Raw genomic sequence first — 18,699 nt, 5'->3', positions numbered from 1 at the left:
ATTTGGGTTTCCTATCTCTGCTTGGGCTTTGTTTTTTTTTTTCTTTTTTTTTTTTTATTTTTAATTTTTTTTTATCGAACAATAGATTTTTTTTTATTAGATGTTAGATTAGGGGTTTAAATTCATGGCTTATGAAGTTATGCAAGGATTCAACACTTTTCGATTACTGTGGTAAAAGGTTACTTGCCTGCTTAAGCTTCGGTTGACATTTTTTGAATATTGTGTAGGTCGATTAGGTTAGAATGGGCTTTGGGTTTAAATAGATGGGTGACACTTATTTGGGTTTCCCAACCAAAAAAAGGGCCCAAAGTTGAAATCTTTTTCTTTTTCTTTTTCTTCTAGTACAAATTTTGGCTAAGTCACACGACACGCCATCACTTATTAAAATTGAACTTCAGACTTCTAACACAAGTGAAAACATTGAAAAGATAATTTAATATCAAATATTAAAAGTAGTAGTACACTGTTGATAGTAGTACACTCTTGAGGTCTCTCGGCTTCTCTCTCCCTCTCTGTATTACACGAGTGAATGTGCTTGGAGGTTCCTTCAATTTGTGCCGCTGGTGTCCTTATTATGTTGTCTTCTTTACTTCCTTTTATCTGACGCAACAAGGAGATTAATACCAATCCTTGTGGCACACATTATGAGCACTAATTTGGATTAGGAAATTAGAGCAGCACCGCCCCACCAATTGGATTAGAAACCTGGGCTTGCCAATTTACACAATTTAGACTATTTTGCGCTGCCCCATATCCCAATATTAGACTGACTTGCACAAGTCCAGCAAACCTCACGCAGCCCATCTCATGAATTCCTTTGTTTTCTCGTATATTAACCATGAAATTCATGTTTTGTTCTCAAATCATATTTCCTGCAAAACTCCAACAGAAATCATAACTAAATAATAGGCAAAAGAGGTAGAAAGTATATGTAAAATCAACCTAACATGCACAGAAAAGTTTACTTAAATATTATATTTATGAATATATGCATAGAAAGCTAAAAGCTTAAACCCACCACTACTTTTCAACCACAATAAAAGAATATAAGTAGGATAATATAATTTTAGTATTACTGATGACCTAATGATTGACTTGTGGTTGTGAGTTATAAGACGATTAATTATGCGTGTGAATAGCTAATTAGTACTACGGTCTAGTAATATTCTTATTCACTTATAAACGATAGGTTTTAGATTAGATTCTCGCTCAAAGGCAAACTTGAACCATATTATTGTTAATCCAGTGTGATGCTTAACCCATTCCCTTAGTTTTGATAATATCGTTTGTTAAAAAAAAACACTCTAGATGCGAATATTCTAAATGAAGTTAAAGTTTCACTACGGCATTATAAATTAATTATAATTTTAAGTAGTTAAACTTTTCATAAATCTTCATAGAATTTCTTAACTTTTTGATATGAATAATATTTTACACTTTCAAGTAAAACGATATCAAGTAAAACGTTTAAACAACACAATGAGATAAACATATTAAGTCATGTCATTGTGCTTGACATGCGTGATAACCCACTCGTACAACATAAAGACCAATTGATTAAATTGACAATAACCCAACACCTTATGATAAAGTTGTTGCAAAGTTTCTTTCTGAAATGGGAAAGTGCTCCACATCCTAACATCTTCAATACGATTTGTATTGAACGAGAACACAGTTTAGCGACTGCAGAGGTGGAAGAATATGTAAACATGATAGCTATGGTGCTGGGGTTGCAGAGTGCAAACAAGGAATGACCAAAAGGTGTCAGCATCAGACATAATCTCCATGGGGACTAGTGAGCAGACGCTGCCAAGCACCCATCAAATGATTGCCTTTTCCACAACTTGCCCTCTCTCTCTCTCTCTCACGGTGTACTGTGAACAAGCTGAGAGACAAAGCCCTAGCTCATAGGCTCCTACCGCACCGCCCCCACGGCCCCACACATCAAGGTGACAAGGTGGAGACCCACTCTCACCACCTTCCCACGTGGTGTGCAACATCTCACCATACACGTGTACGGCTCTTCCTTGGTTCCCGCCTCTTTGTTGGGCTCTGGAGCGCGTACGACGCCTCCAATTGCGTCTTTACCGTTCGGATTTGCTGCAAGTGTGAACCATGATGATTAAGATGTATGAAGTGGCTCTGACGTCGTTTTGTGCGTCACGTTGGTGAAATCATGAAATAGATTCTCATTCTCTTACCAGAAAATTATAACCTACCCTAAAATATATAACAAATTTTTTTCTTGGTTCATTTAGTTGGTTCAGTTGGTTCCTATTCTGTGCTTAGAGCTGATGATGTTATTTGATCAAATTAAAGTTGAATACATGATATCGCACTGTTTTACAGACGGCTTGCAAATTGCAGATGAGGCCATGGTGCCTTCGGGTGTGCAAGTTCTTGGAGGAATACTCGCTAAAGGTCCGAACGAATCCAATCTAGGAAGGAGAACTACAATTGGGATTATTAATTGTTGCCAAGGGCCTTGCATCTTCTACAATCTAGAAGAGATATATGTATGTACGTAGTGGGGGACATGTGGGGTTATCGAAAACTACCTGAGACCCGGTGAGGCAGACATGGATAATGTCTCCATGTCTGCAGTACTGAAACTGAAACCCCCACACCTCCCAAGTTGTAAATCGTATATTCTTGAGACATTCATTAAGCATTCAAAATTAAAACATCTGTGATCTCTCTCTCTCTCTCTTTATCTCTCTCTCTCTCAGTTTACTTTGTTTTTTCTTTGAAGAAAAAAAAAAAACGACAATCCTCTGCAGGTTTTATTATCAAACATGTCAAAGTTTAACCTAAAAACCATTACATGAAAACAATTGTTGAACTACTAGATTGGCTGTACTTGTGTCATAACATAGTAAAATCATATGCTTTCATATTAACTTCTCGAAAAATATGTTTTAGCATATAGTTAACAATTTGTTGTATAAGGTGCCAACTGGCAAATGTCTTTGACGATAAAAGATGTTTACTTTGTTTGCATAATGTATTTTGTTCTTTAAGAATGTCATGCTTATATTGGAATGAATGAGTCTTAGCTAGCTAGTGTTTTTTTTTATTTTTTATTTTTTTTATTTTTATTTTTATTTTTTTAAAGATAATATGAAACTTCATTAAGAACGATCAAGAACTCATAGGATTAGGCATGCCAAATGTGAAGTTGGAGCAAAACTAACCTATGAAAAAAACGCATGAAATCTTTGGATCAAGAACAAGAAGCCACATATGCCAAAATAAACACCGCAACTCCACATTACAAGCTCATTAGAAATAAAATACAATTTCTTAGCCATAAATGACCCACATCCAACCAACATAGAATATAACACTCATGAGAAGTAAGGCGAGCTGAATAACTACCATAAAAGCACCATGAGTAACCGTCAGCAAAGAAGCCACTGTTATGAGTAACCTTAAAAAAATATCGAGCTTCATCCTTATTGTCATTAGTCAGACGTACAAACCACAAGAATTAACAAAAAACCACAATGTCGAATATGAACAACAACCGTTGCTTTAAGATTTGAGGTTGAGGTGAGTAGTAGTCTCTAGATTTACCTTTTTAAAAGGGAGTTTTAATAATAAGTCCGCGGTACTGTTCACTTTAACAAAAAACTACATTTTTACACTAAAAAGTCAAACCTAGTACTATTCACTTTATCTTTTATTTTGTCCTTATCGTTAAAACTAAGAGTTTTAAAGCATTTTTCATTAATTTTATTTTTTTTAAAGTTTTAATCGACAAAGCGCGAGATAGATTACAACCAAGAAGGACCCTTGCCGAATTCTTTTCCTGGAAATTCCATGATTGTGGCCGTTTATCGTACATCGTGTGGTCAGAAATTTGAAATTTAAAATTTAAAATTAAATATAAATAGTATCTAATGAAAACTAACCGCACGATATATGATGAACGATTATAATCACTGGATTCCCGGGATCCTAGAAAAAGGATCCTCGGATATCTTCGGCAGAACAAAAGAGCGACAAGAAGGAAAACAAAAAGGAAAAGGGAGGGAAGCGAGTAAAAGGGGTTGCCTCTTATCAGAATGGGAAAAAGTTAACATGAGTTGGAGTAGTTGACGATTGATTTTTTTTGTTTATTTTTTATTTTTTATTTTGTACTATTAGAGTTTTTTTTAAAGAAATTTTAACGAAAAGTTTCCGGTACACTTTAATAAAAAAATCATATTTTTACACTAAAAAGTCAATCATGATACTATTCACTTTACCTTTTATTTTGTCTTTATCGTTAAAACTCAAAGTTTTCAAACATTTTTCATTAGTTTTTTTATTTTTTATTATTGATATGGTAAATCAAGAAACAACTTTTATCCTCATTCTAGATGTTTATTCTCATTTCTCACATAAATGTATTTTTATTTCTATATATAAAAAGTTTAGAGTGCAAATAATATTCTATTTTTTTTATCAACAATAGCGTTAGAGAGTTAAATTGTTAAATGTTGCGAAGAAGGGGAATCAACAAGATCAAATCTGCACTAGAGTGTGTTAATGCACAAAATCGGAGGAGTCTTGGAATAACGTAAATCCGACCGTGAATCTGCAAGAAAGTAAATAACACAAGATATATGGTGGTTCATCCCAATGTTTGGGCTACGTCCACATTGATTGTATTTCTCTGACTGTATGTATGGATTACAAGGGTGAGGGGGAGTCCCCCAGAGAGAAAGGGAGAGTTTCAGAGGGCTATCTGTTTTGTGAGCATGAGAGCTTGAGAGAGATGAGGGAGCTTTAGGATTGTGAGGGTGAGGAGGCCCTTTTATAGAATAAGGGATCCTCACTTATTACATATTTGCCCATCCATTTATTACATAATTACATTTGAGTCCCCCGAGTATTTATACGAGGTCTAAATATGGAGGCCCTAAGTATGGTACAAACAGTAGTCCCCCAAGTCTTCCGTCAAGAGAGTCTTTTGGCTGGAGACTTGAAATTCAGTCCATGTGTGAGCCGAAGTAACTAGATGTCGTCTTGAACTGATACTCGATATGAAGCAGTGCTCAATCTGAAGTGATACTCAACTAAAAGTAGCACATGTTGCGAGGCTGCTCAGCTTGCGGCTTATGTTGTCTTGGTTGGCTCGGCTTGTGGTGTTGAAGGTGAGGGAGTCCCTTTTATAGAATAAGGGATCGCTTCTCAATACAAAAAAGATGGGCTAGAGTTGGTGCTCGCCGCGAGGCGGTTGCTCGGCAGGCGGCGATGCTCTCTAATGATGGTGAGGGAGTCCCTTTTATAAAATAAGGGCTTGTTCCTCAGTACATGAATAATGGGTTAGGAGTGATGCTCGCGGCGAGGCGGTTGCTTAGCTGTCGGCGATGCTCTCTAATGAAGGTGAGGGAGTCTTTTTTATAAAATAAGGGCTCGCTCTTCAGTACATGAATAATGAATGCTCTCTAATGAAAGTGAGGAAGTCCTTTTTATAGAATAAAGACTCGTCCTCAATACATAAATAATGGGCTAAGTCCCCCAAGTATTTTTCATGAGGCCCAGTTGAGGCCCAATATATGGTACATAATGTAGTCCCTCAAGTCTTCAGTCAATAGAGTCTGTTGGCTGGAGACTTCAAATTGAATCCATGTATGGGCCGAAGTGGCGGTTGTTCGGAGGTGGTATTTGTATACCCTGCACTGAAGCTTTGTAGGTGAAGCTTTGTAAGTGAAGCTTTGAAGCTGGAGCTCTGTAAATGAAGCTTTCGAAGTTGGAGCTTTTGTAAATGAAGTTTTTGAAGCTAGAGCTCTGTAAATGAAGCTTTCGAAGCTAGAGCTCTGTAAATGAAGCTTTTGAAGCTAGAACTTTGTAAATGAAGCTTTTGAAGCTAGAGCTTTTGTAAATGAATCTTTTGAAGCTAGAGCTCTGTAAATGAAGACTGACATGAGTGATGCTCATGAATGTTTATGTTGATTGACATGAATGATGCTCATGGATGTTGACATGAGTGATGCTCATGAATGTTGACATGAGTAATGCTCATGAATGTTGACATGAATGATGGTCATGAATGTTTATGTATGATTGTCATGAGTGATGCTCATGAATGTTTATGTATGATTGACATGAGTGATGCTTATGTATAATTTTGGAGTACTAGACGTACTTTTGATCACCTGGTTGGTGGTAATAGAGGAAGGCTGCCGAATAATTTTTTATAGTACTGGACGTACTTTGGATCACCTGGTTCGTGATAATAGCGGCAAGGTGCTGAATAATTTTGGAGTCATAGGGCTTGGCTCTTTTGGGCATATGGGTCTTCGCCCTCCACACAGCATTCCAGCCCATTATTTTGGGCTTGCTGTTTTTTTAACCCTCTGATGGGGTTTATACAGATGTCTCCGAAAGATAAGAAAAATAAATTACATGTTCAAAAAAGAACTGCTGGGACTTGGCGACAGCAAGATTTCTCCCTTGATATCAACCTCAACGGTCCAGCTGTTGGAGGAAAACTTCACGTGAAGGCAGGTTTGGTCAGCATGCATGGTCTCTCATACTTTGATACTTTTGCATGTTCTCTGGATGGGTGTTTTTAAAATGGGAATATGCATGATGAAAGGTCAATATACATCACGAGATCTGAACACCAGCTGGTGTACTCTAGCTGTAAAAGGTCAGTATACTTGTCCAAGTGCTTTCCTCTTTCCTCTTTTTCTTTTATTCCACTTTTGCTTTCCTCTTTTGCACCGCACCTCTCTCACTCAGTCTCTTTCTCTTTTCCACTTACATACATCTTCACCTACACAGACTTGCTTTTGCTTTTTTCTTTTCACTTTCTGCCCTTTCTCTTTTTTCTACTGCATTGCAGGTTTACAGCAAAGCCAAGAAAGCAGCGAGATGGTCTCCAGCAGAGCCAAGTTTAAGGGTAAGTTTGTGACGTCAGCAAGATCCGTACGAAACAGAGTCCAGAGCAGCACGAGCGAAATCGGTGGCTACCGGTGATCGCTTCCTCTTCCTCTTTGGCACCAGTTTCTTCTCTGGACGAGCAGTCCCGGAAGCAGAAACGACACCGTAGGGTCTGTAATCAAGGACCAACGACAATGATTGTTGGAGTTGCAAGTACTCGACGACGTCGTGGCTAGGGCTCACAGGAGGGGCAGGGGTGGAGGTTATGTGTTTCCAGGAGGAACATGAAAGAAATGAGTTTGGTAGTACCTTTGCCTTCTTTCTATTAAATTGAACTTTATCCTTCACGCCCAATCCTATCCTAGCAATATCCCTATTTGCTACAGCCTGCGCTTCCATGTTCTGATCTCCATAACCATCTTCTTCACCAGGAGGATCATTTATTTTAAGAGAATTCGAAATATTCTTTTGCTTCTTCAACAACTTATATTCCAAGTTAGTCATATGCAAGCGTTGTTCTTTAAAAGTTTTGACAAATTGGTGTTGGTTATCAGAAGGGGACTTAAACAAAAGAGCAGTCCTCAGAGCATAAATAGCAGGGACACCTGGTGTCTTGAGAAGTTTCCGATGAAGATCAACGTGATGAGTAGCAACAAAGAAGTGCTCGGAATTACTTTGCCCAACAACATCCAATATACAATCTTCAGCACTCACGTGACTCTCGTGATCACACCTTGCAGTAATAAGGCTATTAGCAGCTTCAAGAGACTGTGAATACGAAGGACCAAGCATTGGACCATGTTGTTTCAACTTGGCGATGGCGCATTTGGTGGTGAAGAGCAGGACAGGGGCACCAAGGACATTAGAGATGGCCTTGTCAGCAGGGGTAATGAGATTGGTGATGAGGTGATGCACGAAAGTAACATCGCATAGCACCCTGTAGGGCTGTCTGAAGCCGTAGCATGCTGTGTAGAACCTCACACTCTTCCGATGACGCTTCTGCCTTTTCACTCTCATAATTCTACCCCAATGTTGAAGAAATAATCAGTAGGGAACGAGGAAATCTCTTTCGAGTTGGTCGGCTTCCGACGAAATCTTGTCCAAAAAGGGTGTTGCCACTGAATGGTGGTAGGAATCTTAGGCTGCTGCTGAAATCAGAGAGCAGAGGAAAGAAATAGGGTAAAATTGCCTTTTTCTTTTCCTTTTAATTTTGGGTTTCAATGGATGTGACGCGGCACTCCTTCCAGTTGAGGTCGGCGAGGTCGGTGACGACGTCCTCTAAGGTGGTGATCCCAAACGGAGAGATGTAGTCTCTGAGCGTCGAGCGAGCCGGATCAACTAGCGACAGAGAGCCCACGGCGTCGCTCAAACGTGCCTTGGGAACTTTGTAGATCTTCTTGTATCTGTGCATGGAAATGATCTGATTGAGATGAGCGACGGTGAGATGGAGGTGAGAGTTGGATTGAATGAGGAGCAGGTAATCTTCTAGAGTCATCTTCTCACTGTGGAAACTCGTCGTCTTCCTTTTGCTCGCACTCGCACTCACCATATCCATCTTCGCTCTGCTTCTGATTTTGAAAGTCTGAAACTTTAAGACTTAATTGAAGAGTTTGCAGTCTCTGTAAAAGAGAGAGAGAGAGAGAGAGAGCGAGAGAGAGGTTTCTGCGGGTGTCTCTGAGTGTGGGTGTTGGGTTTCTGCAGACTTACGGCGGATAGTGTGAGATTTGATGAAAAAATGAAAGAGAATCGACATAGCTTTTCGTGTCGATTCCCACAGACGGGGCCAAATGTTGATGCACAAAACCGGAGGGGTCTTGGAACAACGTAAATCCGACCGTGAATTTGCAAGAAAGTAAATAACACAAGATATATCGTGGTTCACCCCAATGTTTGGGCTACGTCCACACTGATTGTATTTCTTTGACTGTATGTGTGGATTACAAGGGTGAGGGGGAGTCCCCCAGAGAAAGGGAGAGTTTGAGAGGGCTCTCTGTTTTGTGAGCATGAGAGCTTGAGAGAGATGAGGGGGCTTCAGGATTGTGAGGGTGAGGAGACCCTTTTATAGAATAATGGCTCCTCACTTATTACATATTTGCCCCTCCATTTATTACATAATTACATTTGAGTAATCCGAGTATTTATACGAGGTCTAAATACGGAGGCCCTAAGTATGGTACAAATAGAGTGCATAGACATTATTACTTTCCATCATTGTGGTAAAGCGCCAAATGCACAACATCGTATTTTGTTTGCTATAACAATTTCTAGTGGTTTTCATTATGAGAAATATTAAGTTTTTTCTTTCTTTTTCTGGGTAATAAACGTCGGCATGCATGTTATTAAATCAATTTAGTATCACGATATAGCTTGATGAGGGTACCCAATGAATTAAAATCCTGGCTTAGCCTATTTGTATTTGATTGCTTTTTGTGTCCAATGCTTGTGGTCGCTCTTTTGGGTACTTCCTCTGGCATAGAATGGACTAAAAAGCTGTTGGCCGCTATGTGGTTCACAAGTTGAAACTTTCTAGAGCCAAGGAAACGAGTTAGTCATCAAAATCCACTTTTCTATTTAGAACTTCCAAAAACTACAAAACTGCAGCGCAAGAATTATTGTTATATATACTTGGATTTTGAATTGTTTAAACATGCTTTTCTTTGTTGGCTAAGAGTAGGCGACTAATTCACGTTAAGTTGTGGAATAGCCAATATGTGGCTTTTGTTTAGCTGTTGTTTTCAGGCACGGACTTTTCTTTAGTGTTAGATCATTGGTGGGCTGCCTATTATATACCTAATTGTACGACGAAAATGACATTACTAGGATGATCCCATTTCTTAAAATGTAAACACATCAGCATACATAGGAAGTTGGGATTTCTATCTTCTACATATAATATGCTAACACACTAACACATCTACATTATTGGTTTAGGTCCATTAGGTCATCTCCAACTGAAGGGTTTAGAGGGCCAGAGAGCTCTGGAATCTGGGAGGGCTCCACAGAATCGGAGAGGGCTGAAGGGCTGATTGCATGCAGCCAGCCAGCCAGCCCGGGGCTGGCCATTTTTTTTTAATGTTTTGTTATTTATGTCGGTTATAGCCGACATAAATAATATATGCTATATTATTAGTGTCGATTATAACCGACACTAATAGCAATGTTAATATAATAGCAGTTTGAACAGTATCGGTTAAAACCGACACTAATTTGAATTCCAACGGCTAGCCAGTCACTAGCCGTTGTATTCAAATTTTTTTTTGTTTTTATGAATTTAAACCTTTTTTTTCTATAACTTCCTATAATTTTTTTTTATAACTTATATTTTACAAAATTTGGTTCATATTTTTTTTTTCGTATAACTTATATTTTACAAAATTTGGTTCATATTTTTTTTTTTCGTATAACTTCTATTTTACAACATTTGTTTCATATATTTTTTTTAAATTCCATTTTTTCCTATAACTTCTATTTCACAAAATTTGTTTCATATATTTTTTTTAAATTCCCTTTTTTCCTATAACTTCTATTCCATTTGTTTCATGATGACGTCACTTAGCCGTTGGATTTGAATTTAAGTTGTAGTTTTTAAATAATAAATTATGTTTGGCCCTCGGTTGGAGACGATTTTATGTGACATGGCTAAAACGAGTCCTCTGGCCCTCTGACCCTTGGTTGGAGATGGAGGCAAATATGACCATGTACTGTTCATTAAAATATTAATATCTTCGAGGATCTTGGAGGCCCAGAGAGCTAAAACAAACCATCTGGCGAGTCATCGGTTGGAGATGGCCTTAGGGTTTAGAATTTGCCTCTAAATTATAATTGTTTAAGGTCCCAAAATCCTAATCTTGTCTAGTATATGCCTTAAATAAGTTGAATGCTGAAGACCTAAAGAATTGTCAAAAGGAGTTCTCGTACAAGTAGTATACTACTTTCTTGAGTCACTTAGTACTACGGTCTAATGATATTTTTTTTCATTTGTAAGTGAGAAGTCTTATGTTTGATTCTCGCCAAATGAGAATTTAAACCACATTATTGTTAGCCTATTGTGAGGCTTAACTCACTCCTCCACTCTCTAGTATAAATAATATTTTTTGTTAAAAAAAAAGCTATTTTCTTGGGATTTTAGGACCAACAAAATTAAGCTATCCAAAATTGCAGGCTAAAGCTGGAACCAGTCCGAGCCACGAGTTCTTAACATTCGAGTCTCTTCAAAGTTCCACATACGTCATGGATTGCGTGTACGAAAACATGCACAACCACAACGAATAAATAAAGAAATTAAAGAGAAAAAGAGGCTTATTAACATGATAAGTTGGAAAAAGAAAAAAGAAGAGAAAAATCACCCCTTAATTATTGCAGTACAATTCTCCTACATATGATTGACTCTTGATAGAAAGAAACAAAAAACTTGATCATTAGTTTTTTATATATGATATATGATGATGATGAGGGTTAAAGCCGCTTCTTTGTATCTTAATTTCTTGGCGTGCAAAGGCAAAGCATCACAAATTCCAATAAGCTTAATAACGCTAATTCCGCCTTAATTTGATTTGAGGAGCCAATAGAGAGAGAGACGGAAGCTGCAGGGTGAGGTGAGGGCAACTGAGTGAACTGAAAAGAAGGATGGGTAGACGGATAGATGGTGAAGTGAAGAACATCATTGCCAATTGCTATAATACCGTGTTATTCCCTGGCATGGGCCATGAGTCACCATAATCCAAAAAAGACTAGTCACATGTCACCACCTCAATATGTTGTCATGATTCCAAAAATTCAAAATCAATCCTTCTCTGTTTGTCTGTCATTTTCGTCATTTTCGTTTTAATTTTAGACGATGATTACTTGATGCCTTCTAATTCCTCTTAAACAATTTTTCAATCAATTAGTTTGATTTTCGTTTTTAATAATCAATCGATATTAGAAAATGAAGGATTGGAACTTACACCTTAAAACATATGAATAGACTTCAACTAGAGTTGCAAAACCTACCTAGTTGTACAATATGTACTAGTTATATTAATTTCTCATGGTACGACTCACCCATGCATGCTATGCAAGTCCCATCCACCATGTAAAAAGGTGCAAGCGGTATGGGGTAATTTTTCCAACTAGTTAAGTTCCTGCACGAACTTAATTAGTGCTATAGGCAAATTTTCACTGAGTTTTAGTTGTAATATATAATCGATCAATTAAGTGAGGTTTGTCGAATTCCAGCACTTTGTAATCCATATAATTATTTGTTGAATTGACAAGTGTATATGTATGGTTCACATGTTATCCATTTGTTATTTACATAATGCGTTGCGAATTTTGGTATATTATCTATTTGGCTTAGTTGATGCTCACAATTTCTTAATTATATTAGTACAATTGTTGTGGAACACATTTGACATACACAAGTTAAATTAAGAAAAAGTAACGAGAAGAAATATGAGACAGAGAAAAGATAAAATCAATGCAAAAATTTCTGGAAATAAAACTAAAAATGTGCATATCAATTTTATGGACTTTTCTGCATTCTTTATCTCTAAAATCAAGCATAGTTCGATCTCTTTGATTAAATTACTACACATGTTTTTAGTTTTAATTCTGTAACGAATTGTGCTTAATTTTCTGAAATTGGTGGTGTTCTTTCCTAAACTCATTGTTTAATTGTGCTTAATTTTCTGAAATTGATGGTGTTCTTTCCTGAACCCATTGTTTTCTCCATGTGATTTTCTTCGGAAAAGTTTAGTGAGACCCTAGTCCTTTTTCTTGGAATAAGTTAATGGAATTATCATTTGTTCTCAAGAAAAACATTACTGATCAAATTGAAAATCCTAAGAACCTGGTTTTATGATTCTTAAACCTTGTGAAGCTAAGATAATGGTAAGATATATGGAAGCTCTTTTACCACAATACGGAAGGAAATTGGGGTAATGAGCACAAAAACTAGTGATGACTCTCATGATTTATGATTGCGGCAGGTAAGGATTCCCCAAACCTTTGCCACCAACAGCTCCATCATAACTTCTATGTTTCAAAAGTGCACGAGATATAATAACACAACGATGAAACTTAGTGTGTGTTAGCAAATTCCAACAGTAAGAATTAGTTAATAATAAAAGGTTATTAACAAAGCCAGCTAAAAGGAAAGAAACGTACAAAAACCCATAACTCGCTCAGCAAACAATCAATTAGACATCATACATTAAACCTATTCACTTAATATTCATAGACAAATAATCTAACATCGAGCTTGTAGCTTGTAATACGTAATATGTTTTAACTCAGCGGCAGGAAAATCTCCAGGCAAATATCTCCCATCCGTCCATCCACAGAGCATCGACTTTTCTAATTATTCTTATACTGTCTGTTTATTTTTATTCCATATGTGTATATATTCTCTATGCAGTAGTAACCAAAGCACATTTTTTAAGACTTAAAAAAGTGATTATCAATGGAGAAAATACGATAGGAATGAATATATACTTTGTAAGTTGTAATACAATAAAAGAAAGAAAGAAAAAACTGGTACTGTAAATACATACTCTACAAATAAATCCCAGCTACATATAATAAATTAAGAAGGTATGGTACCTAGCTAGCTATATACAACTGTATATAATTGAACTACCGATGATGCGTCATATTAAGTATTGTCACGGTATCATAATTGGTTAAGTCATTTTTCGTCACTTACCTCGATTTTTTTCTCACTGCAAAATGATTGAATGGTGAATGATAAAAAGAACAACAGCTATATATGTAGGTTCTTCGTTATCACCACCACCACCACCGCGACCAATGGCTCTCTTTCACGCAGTAGTACTAGTACCAGCAGCTAGATTTAACATTATCTAGTGATCTGAATTAGGAGAAATCCACGAGTCCACCGCACCTTCACCTCTAGTACTAGAATTAACATTGTCCATCTCCAAACACTTGTCTAAACTAGGCCTCAAATGGTGATCATGTGATGATAATCCCCCATCCCTTGATCCAAGTACTCCATGATCCCTCCAGCCGCCATTCCCATCTGAAGCTGCTACATGGCTGTCGTCTATTGATCCAACACCATCACCACCGAGCTGGTTTGTGTTAACATATGGTGACGATCCATGACGGTTCGGACCCAATTGCTCCTCAAATGATGAATGCATGGCCAAATTATCAATTACTCCCCGGGGGGTAGGTCTTGCCCCAAAATTAGGCACATTGATTGAAGAATGGAATGGAGGAGGCTGCTGTGGTAGGGATTGGAATGTGAGAATAGGGTTTTGCATGTTTTGGAAGAGGCCTTGATTTTGATGATGATCAGATAGTAATTGGTAATTAATTGAACTGAAATTAACATTACTATTATTACTAGTAGTAGCAATATTAGTAGCATCAACCATAGTACTAATACTATTGCTCATCATCATCAACAATGAAGTATTAGAATTAGAAGAAGGAGAGAGAAATGGGGTTGGCTGATGGACCTTTTGAGCCGAAGGACGTAAAGGGTAAAGAGGTGACCTTATTCCGGAGCCAAACATTTCGAGTCTTCGAGCGTATGGTGATGAGGATGAAGCTGAAAATGGGGGTGCTGGTATACCAGTGAACTCCTGCACCATTGCCCGAAAATTAGACGTGTCGGTGGTGAGAACGGTGGTTGGTGCCCTTCTAGAAGCTCTTGTCCTTTTCTTCGTGTTCCGGGTGGCAACGGTGTTGGTCTGTCCTCCTCGTGCTTCGGTAGTAGTTGATGAAGGCTGTGGGTTGGGAATGGGGTTGGTGGAGTTGGGTTGATTGGATCTTGGGCTGGGGATGAAATTTGGGTTTGATGAGTTTGGTTGGGGATGAGACAATGTTGTGTGGAAATGATCATAAGTGTAATTACTAGATGAGAGATGATGATCAAAAAGTGTTGTGGTAGTGGGTGGGTGGTTTTGGTATTGAGAAAGGAGAGATGGGTGTACTGTTGGGTCGGAGGAACCAAATAAGTGGCCGGTCGGAGAATTCAAGTAAACCGGGATCGAATCGGGTCTAGAAATTTCATGGTCTTGAGCTTCACCACCACTTGAAGATTGCATACTTCCACTATTACCAGAATCCATGGCTACTATGAACAAGAAGATGGAGATGGTCACAAACTATTTGGAGAGAGAGAGAGAGAGAGGGATTATGAGGGTAGTGGGAAAAAAGGCATGGTGAAGTGAATGTAAGACTGATACAAATATTTCATATCTCCTTGTCTAAGAACAGCTTTATGACAGAGAGAGAGAGAGAGAGGAACGTGTCTTTATCATTGAAGCCCTGAGATCTGAGATTGGAAGCAAAATCTTTTCCTTGTCTTTCAGTTGGAGAGCCAAAAGTTTCTGTTAAAAGAAGAGAGAATATAAAAACTGATGGATGGATGGATTGATCGATAGTAGAGGAGAGGGTCTCCTTTTCTTCTTTCTTTTTGTTTTTTGATTTCTTTGGGAACTACTTTTTTCTGTGCTTCTTTTTTCCCTATATGTTTTGGAGGGCTGAGCCGCTAGGGTTTCAGAGAAGCAAAAGAGAGATGAAAGAGGAACGAAAGGTTTATTTATTTAGTCTTTCTGCTCTTGAGAAAGATCCTCGATCTCTAGAGAGAGAGAGAGTGCTGGGTGGGGTCGCCATTGGAGTAGGAAAAAGGAGGGGGCCGGTGGCTGGCAACGGGTCAAATTCAAAGAGAGAGAGAGAGAGAGAGAGGATGACTGTGAAAGGAAGAAAGCGATATGAAAGTTAAAGGTTGGAAATTCACATAATTAATTTACCAAAAAATAATTTTTTATAAAGGAATTTACCAAAAATAATTGAATTATACTGTTTTCTTAAGAAATTAAATTGAATTAAAAGTGAAATGAAGAATTTGCTAGAAACTAGAAAGTAGAAAACAAGGAAAGAGGCTGTCTAACGACTAAATTGGGCAAAAGGCTACAAGGGAACGAAACCGCTACTTTCTCTAGGCTCAATCTATATCGCTATTACAGTTTTTTTTTTTTTTTGGGAAACTATCGCTATTCATGCTTACACGGAAAATAATTATCAAATGAACTACTTTAGGTAACAATGGCAAGCTTTGGGATAATATCATATTCTCTTTGTTCATCATCAAATTAAGTATATTATCCCTTTCTATAATTTATTTACCAAATCCAAACTTAAAAACAAGAAGTTATCGTGGAGACACTCAAACACATAAGAATTATTTGACGAGGAGAAACGAGATTATATTATTAGATGAACTTTTGGAGGTCATGTGCAAAAATTACAAATATGGATATCTTTAATAGAGGGCTCTTTCAGAAGTGTTTGTACCATACTTGACCAATCCCGAAACTACCGAGCACCGGTCAACGTTATATCGTCAAGGAACCAAAAGCGTTTCCCTCCAACCAGGAGGCCAATCACAGCACGACACGTGTCGACATCAGAAGCCAATCATAGCGCGACACGTGTCAACATCAGAAGCCAATCACAACACGACACGTGCTAATGTCAGAACAAAGCTAGAAACTCTCTTTTATAAAAGGAGATCATTCTCCCACAATATTTCCTAATGTCATTTATACTATGTTGATGCGCAAAACCGGAGGGGTCTTGGAACAATGTAAATCCGACTGTGAATCTGCAAGAAAGTAAATAACAAAAGATGTATCGTGGTTCACCCCAATGTTTGGGCTACGTCCACACTGATATTGTATTTCTCTGAGATGTTGAAGAGGATGAGAGGGAGAGAGAGAGAGCCTCTGAATATGAGAGGCTTAGGGGATCTCAGGCCTAAGAATTGGCCTCTCCCAATGAGGAGAGTGAGGGGTCTTTTTATAGAATAAAAGCTCATCACTTATTACATATTTGCCCTTTTCTTTATTACATAATTACATTTGAGTCCCCCGAGTATTTATACGAGATCTAAATACGGAGACCTTAAGTATGGTATAAACAGTAGTCCCCCAAGTCTTCAGTCAAGAGAGTCTTTTGGCTAGAGACTTTTCAGTCCATGTGTGGGCCGAAGTAACTAGATGTCGTCTAGGACTGATACTTGATATGAGGCGGTGCCCAATCTGAAATGATGCTCAACTAGAAGTAGCACATGTTGGGAGGCTGCTCTGCTTGTGGCTTATATTGCCTTGGTTGGTTTGGCTTGTGGCGTTGAAGGTAAGGGAGTCCCTTTTATAGAATAAGGGCTCACTCCTCAATACATAAGTGATGGGTTAAGAGTGATGCTCGCGGCGAGGTGGTTGCTCAGTTGGCGGCGATGTTCTCTAATGAAGGTGAGGGAATCCTTTTATAAAATAAGGGCTCACTCCTCAGTACACGAATAATGGGTGCTCTCTAATGAAAGTGAGAGAGTCCCTTTTATAGGATAAGGGCTCGGTCCTCAATACATAAATAATGGGCTAAGTCCCCCAAGTATTTTTCATGAGGCCCAGTTGAGGAAGCCCAATATATGGTACATAGTGTAGTCCCCCAAGTCTTCAGTCAATAGGGTCTGTTGGCTGGAGACTTCAAATTGAATTCATGTATGGGTCGAAGTGGCAGTTGTTCGGAAACGATATTTGTATACCCTGCACTGAAGCTTTTGTAGGTGAAGCTTTGCAAGTGAAGCTTTGTAAATGAAACTTTTGAAGCTAGAGCTCTGTAAATAAAGCTTTCGAAGCTAGAACTCTATAAATGGAGCTTTCAAAGCTAGAGCTCTGTAAATGAAGCTTTTGAAGCTAAAGCTCTGTAAATGAAGCTTTTGAAGCTAAAGCTCTGTAAATGAAGCTTTTGAAGCTAGATTGACATGAGTCATACTCATGAATGTTTATATTGATTGACATAAGTGATGCTCATGAATGTTGACATGAGAAATGCTCATGAATGTTGACATGAGTGATGCTCATGAATGTTGACGTGAATGATGGTCATGAATGTTTATGTATGATTGACATGAGTGATGCTCATGAATATTTATGTATGATTGACATGAATGATGCTCATGTATTATTTTGGAGTACTAGATGTACTTTTGATCACTTGGTTGGTGATAATAGCGACAAGCTTCCGAATGATTTTGGAGTATTGGGCGTACTTTTGATCACCTGGTTGGTGATAATAGCGACAGGGTGCCGAATAAATTTGAAGCCATAGGGCCTGGCTCTTTTAGGCATATGGGCCTTCGCCCTCCACATAACCTTCCAGCCCATTAATTCGGGCTTGCCATTTTTTTTAAATTATTATTATTACCCTCTGATGGGGTTATACAGATGTCTCCAAAAGAAGAAAAATAAATTCCATGTTTTCAGAATGTTGATGGGCATCTTCTGGTCCAACAGAAAGTGGAGACGGGGAACCTTGGTGGTCATCTTCTTGTCTTTAATCATGTTATCCCTTGGGATAGTGAAATAGTGGAACATCTTCTTTTTGGCTTTTCCTTTTTTGCTTTCTTTTGCTTTTACTTTCTCTTTTCTGCTTTTGTTTCTTTTCCTGTAGCTTTACTGGTGGTCTCATTTTCTACTCATTTCTTCCCTTTTTCTTTTTCTGAAATATTCTCTCAACAACATCATAATACAACCCACGTTTAGCCCATCCTCTGGTGAAAAGTCAGATTACCTCCAAAATCAAAGCCGCGACGAACAGGCCCTGAAAAAATGGAGGGAGTTCCGGCGGCAGAGAACCGATTCACAACGGCACCATTGGCAGGAACTGGAGCCTCGGAGGGATATCCAATCACTGTGCACTTGAAGGGCGGGGAAGCAATCCATCTTCCAAATCCCATTGTACAGCTTCCACACCTTTATAGTATTATCGCACCCACCGGATGCTAGCTTATGAACGGGTTTCAATTCG

The 18,699-nt window shown here is 38.2% G+C and overlaps 3 protein-coding genes across 3 annotated transcripts; all 3 read right to left on the bottom strand.

The window, feature by feature from the left end:
* Positions 1-6,909: 6,909 nt before the first annotated feature.
* Positions 6,910-7,893, bottom strand: LOC103453379 (uncharacterized). The gene has a single exon (XM_008392922.3). The coding sequence runs from the start codon at positions 7,891-7,893 to the stop codon at positions 6,910-6,912; it is 984 nt and encodes a 327-aa protein (XP_008391144.1).
* Positions 7,894-8,080: 187 nt separating this feature from the next.
* LOC103453378 (uncharacterized) lies at positions 8,081-8,431 on the bottom strand. The gene has a single exon (XM_008392921.1). It carries the CDS (start codon positions 8,429-8,431, stop codon positions 8,081-8,083), a length of 351 nt encoding a protein of 116 aa, XP_008391143.1.
* Positions 8,432-13,319: 4,888 nt separating this feature from the next.
* On the bottom strand, positions 13,320-15,461 carry LOC103453316 (uncharacterized protein PB18E9.04c). Its single transcript, XM_008392855.4, has one exon. It carries the CDS (start codon positions 14,955-14,957, stop codon positions 13,719-13,721), a length of 1,239 nt encoding a protein of 412 aa, XP_008391077.1. The 5' UTR covers positions 14,958-15,461; the 3' UTR covers positions 13,320-13,718.
* Between the last annotated feature and the right edge of the window lie 3,238 nt (positions 15,462-18,699).

Source organism: Malus domestica, chromosome 08 (assembly GCF_042453785.1).
Source record: "Malus domestica chromosome 08, GDT2T_hap1".
Classification (NCBI taxonomy): Eukaryota; Viridiplantae; Streptophyta; class Magnoliopsida; order Rosales; family Rosaceae; genus Malus; species Malus domestica.
This window is presented reverse-complemented; position numbering and strand designations above follow the sequence as displayed.

Coding starts and splice junctions, on each gene's coding strand:
- LOC103453378 (XM_008392921.1), bottom strand. CDS start 8,431: ATGGATATGGTGAGTGCGAGTGCGAGCAAAAGGAAGACGACGAGTTTC.
- LOC103453316 (XM_008392855.4), bottom strand. CDS start 14,957: ATGGATTCTGGTAATAGTGGAAGTATGCAATCTTCAAGTGGTGGTGAA.
- LOC103453379 (XM_008392922.3), bottom strand. CDS start 7,893: ATGAGAGTGAAAAGGCAGAAGCGTCATCGGAAGAGTGTGAGGTTCTAC.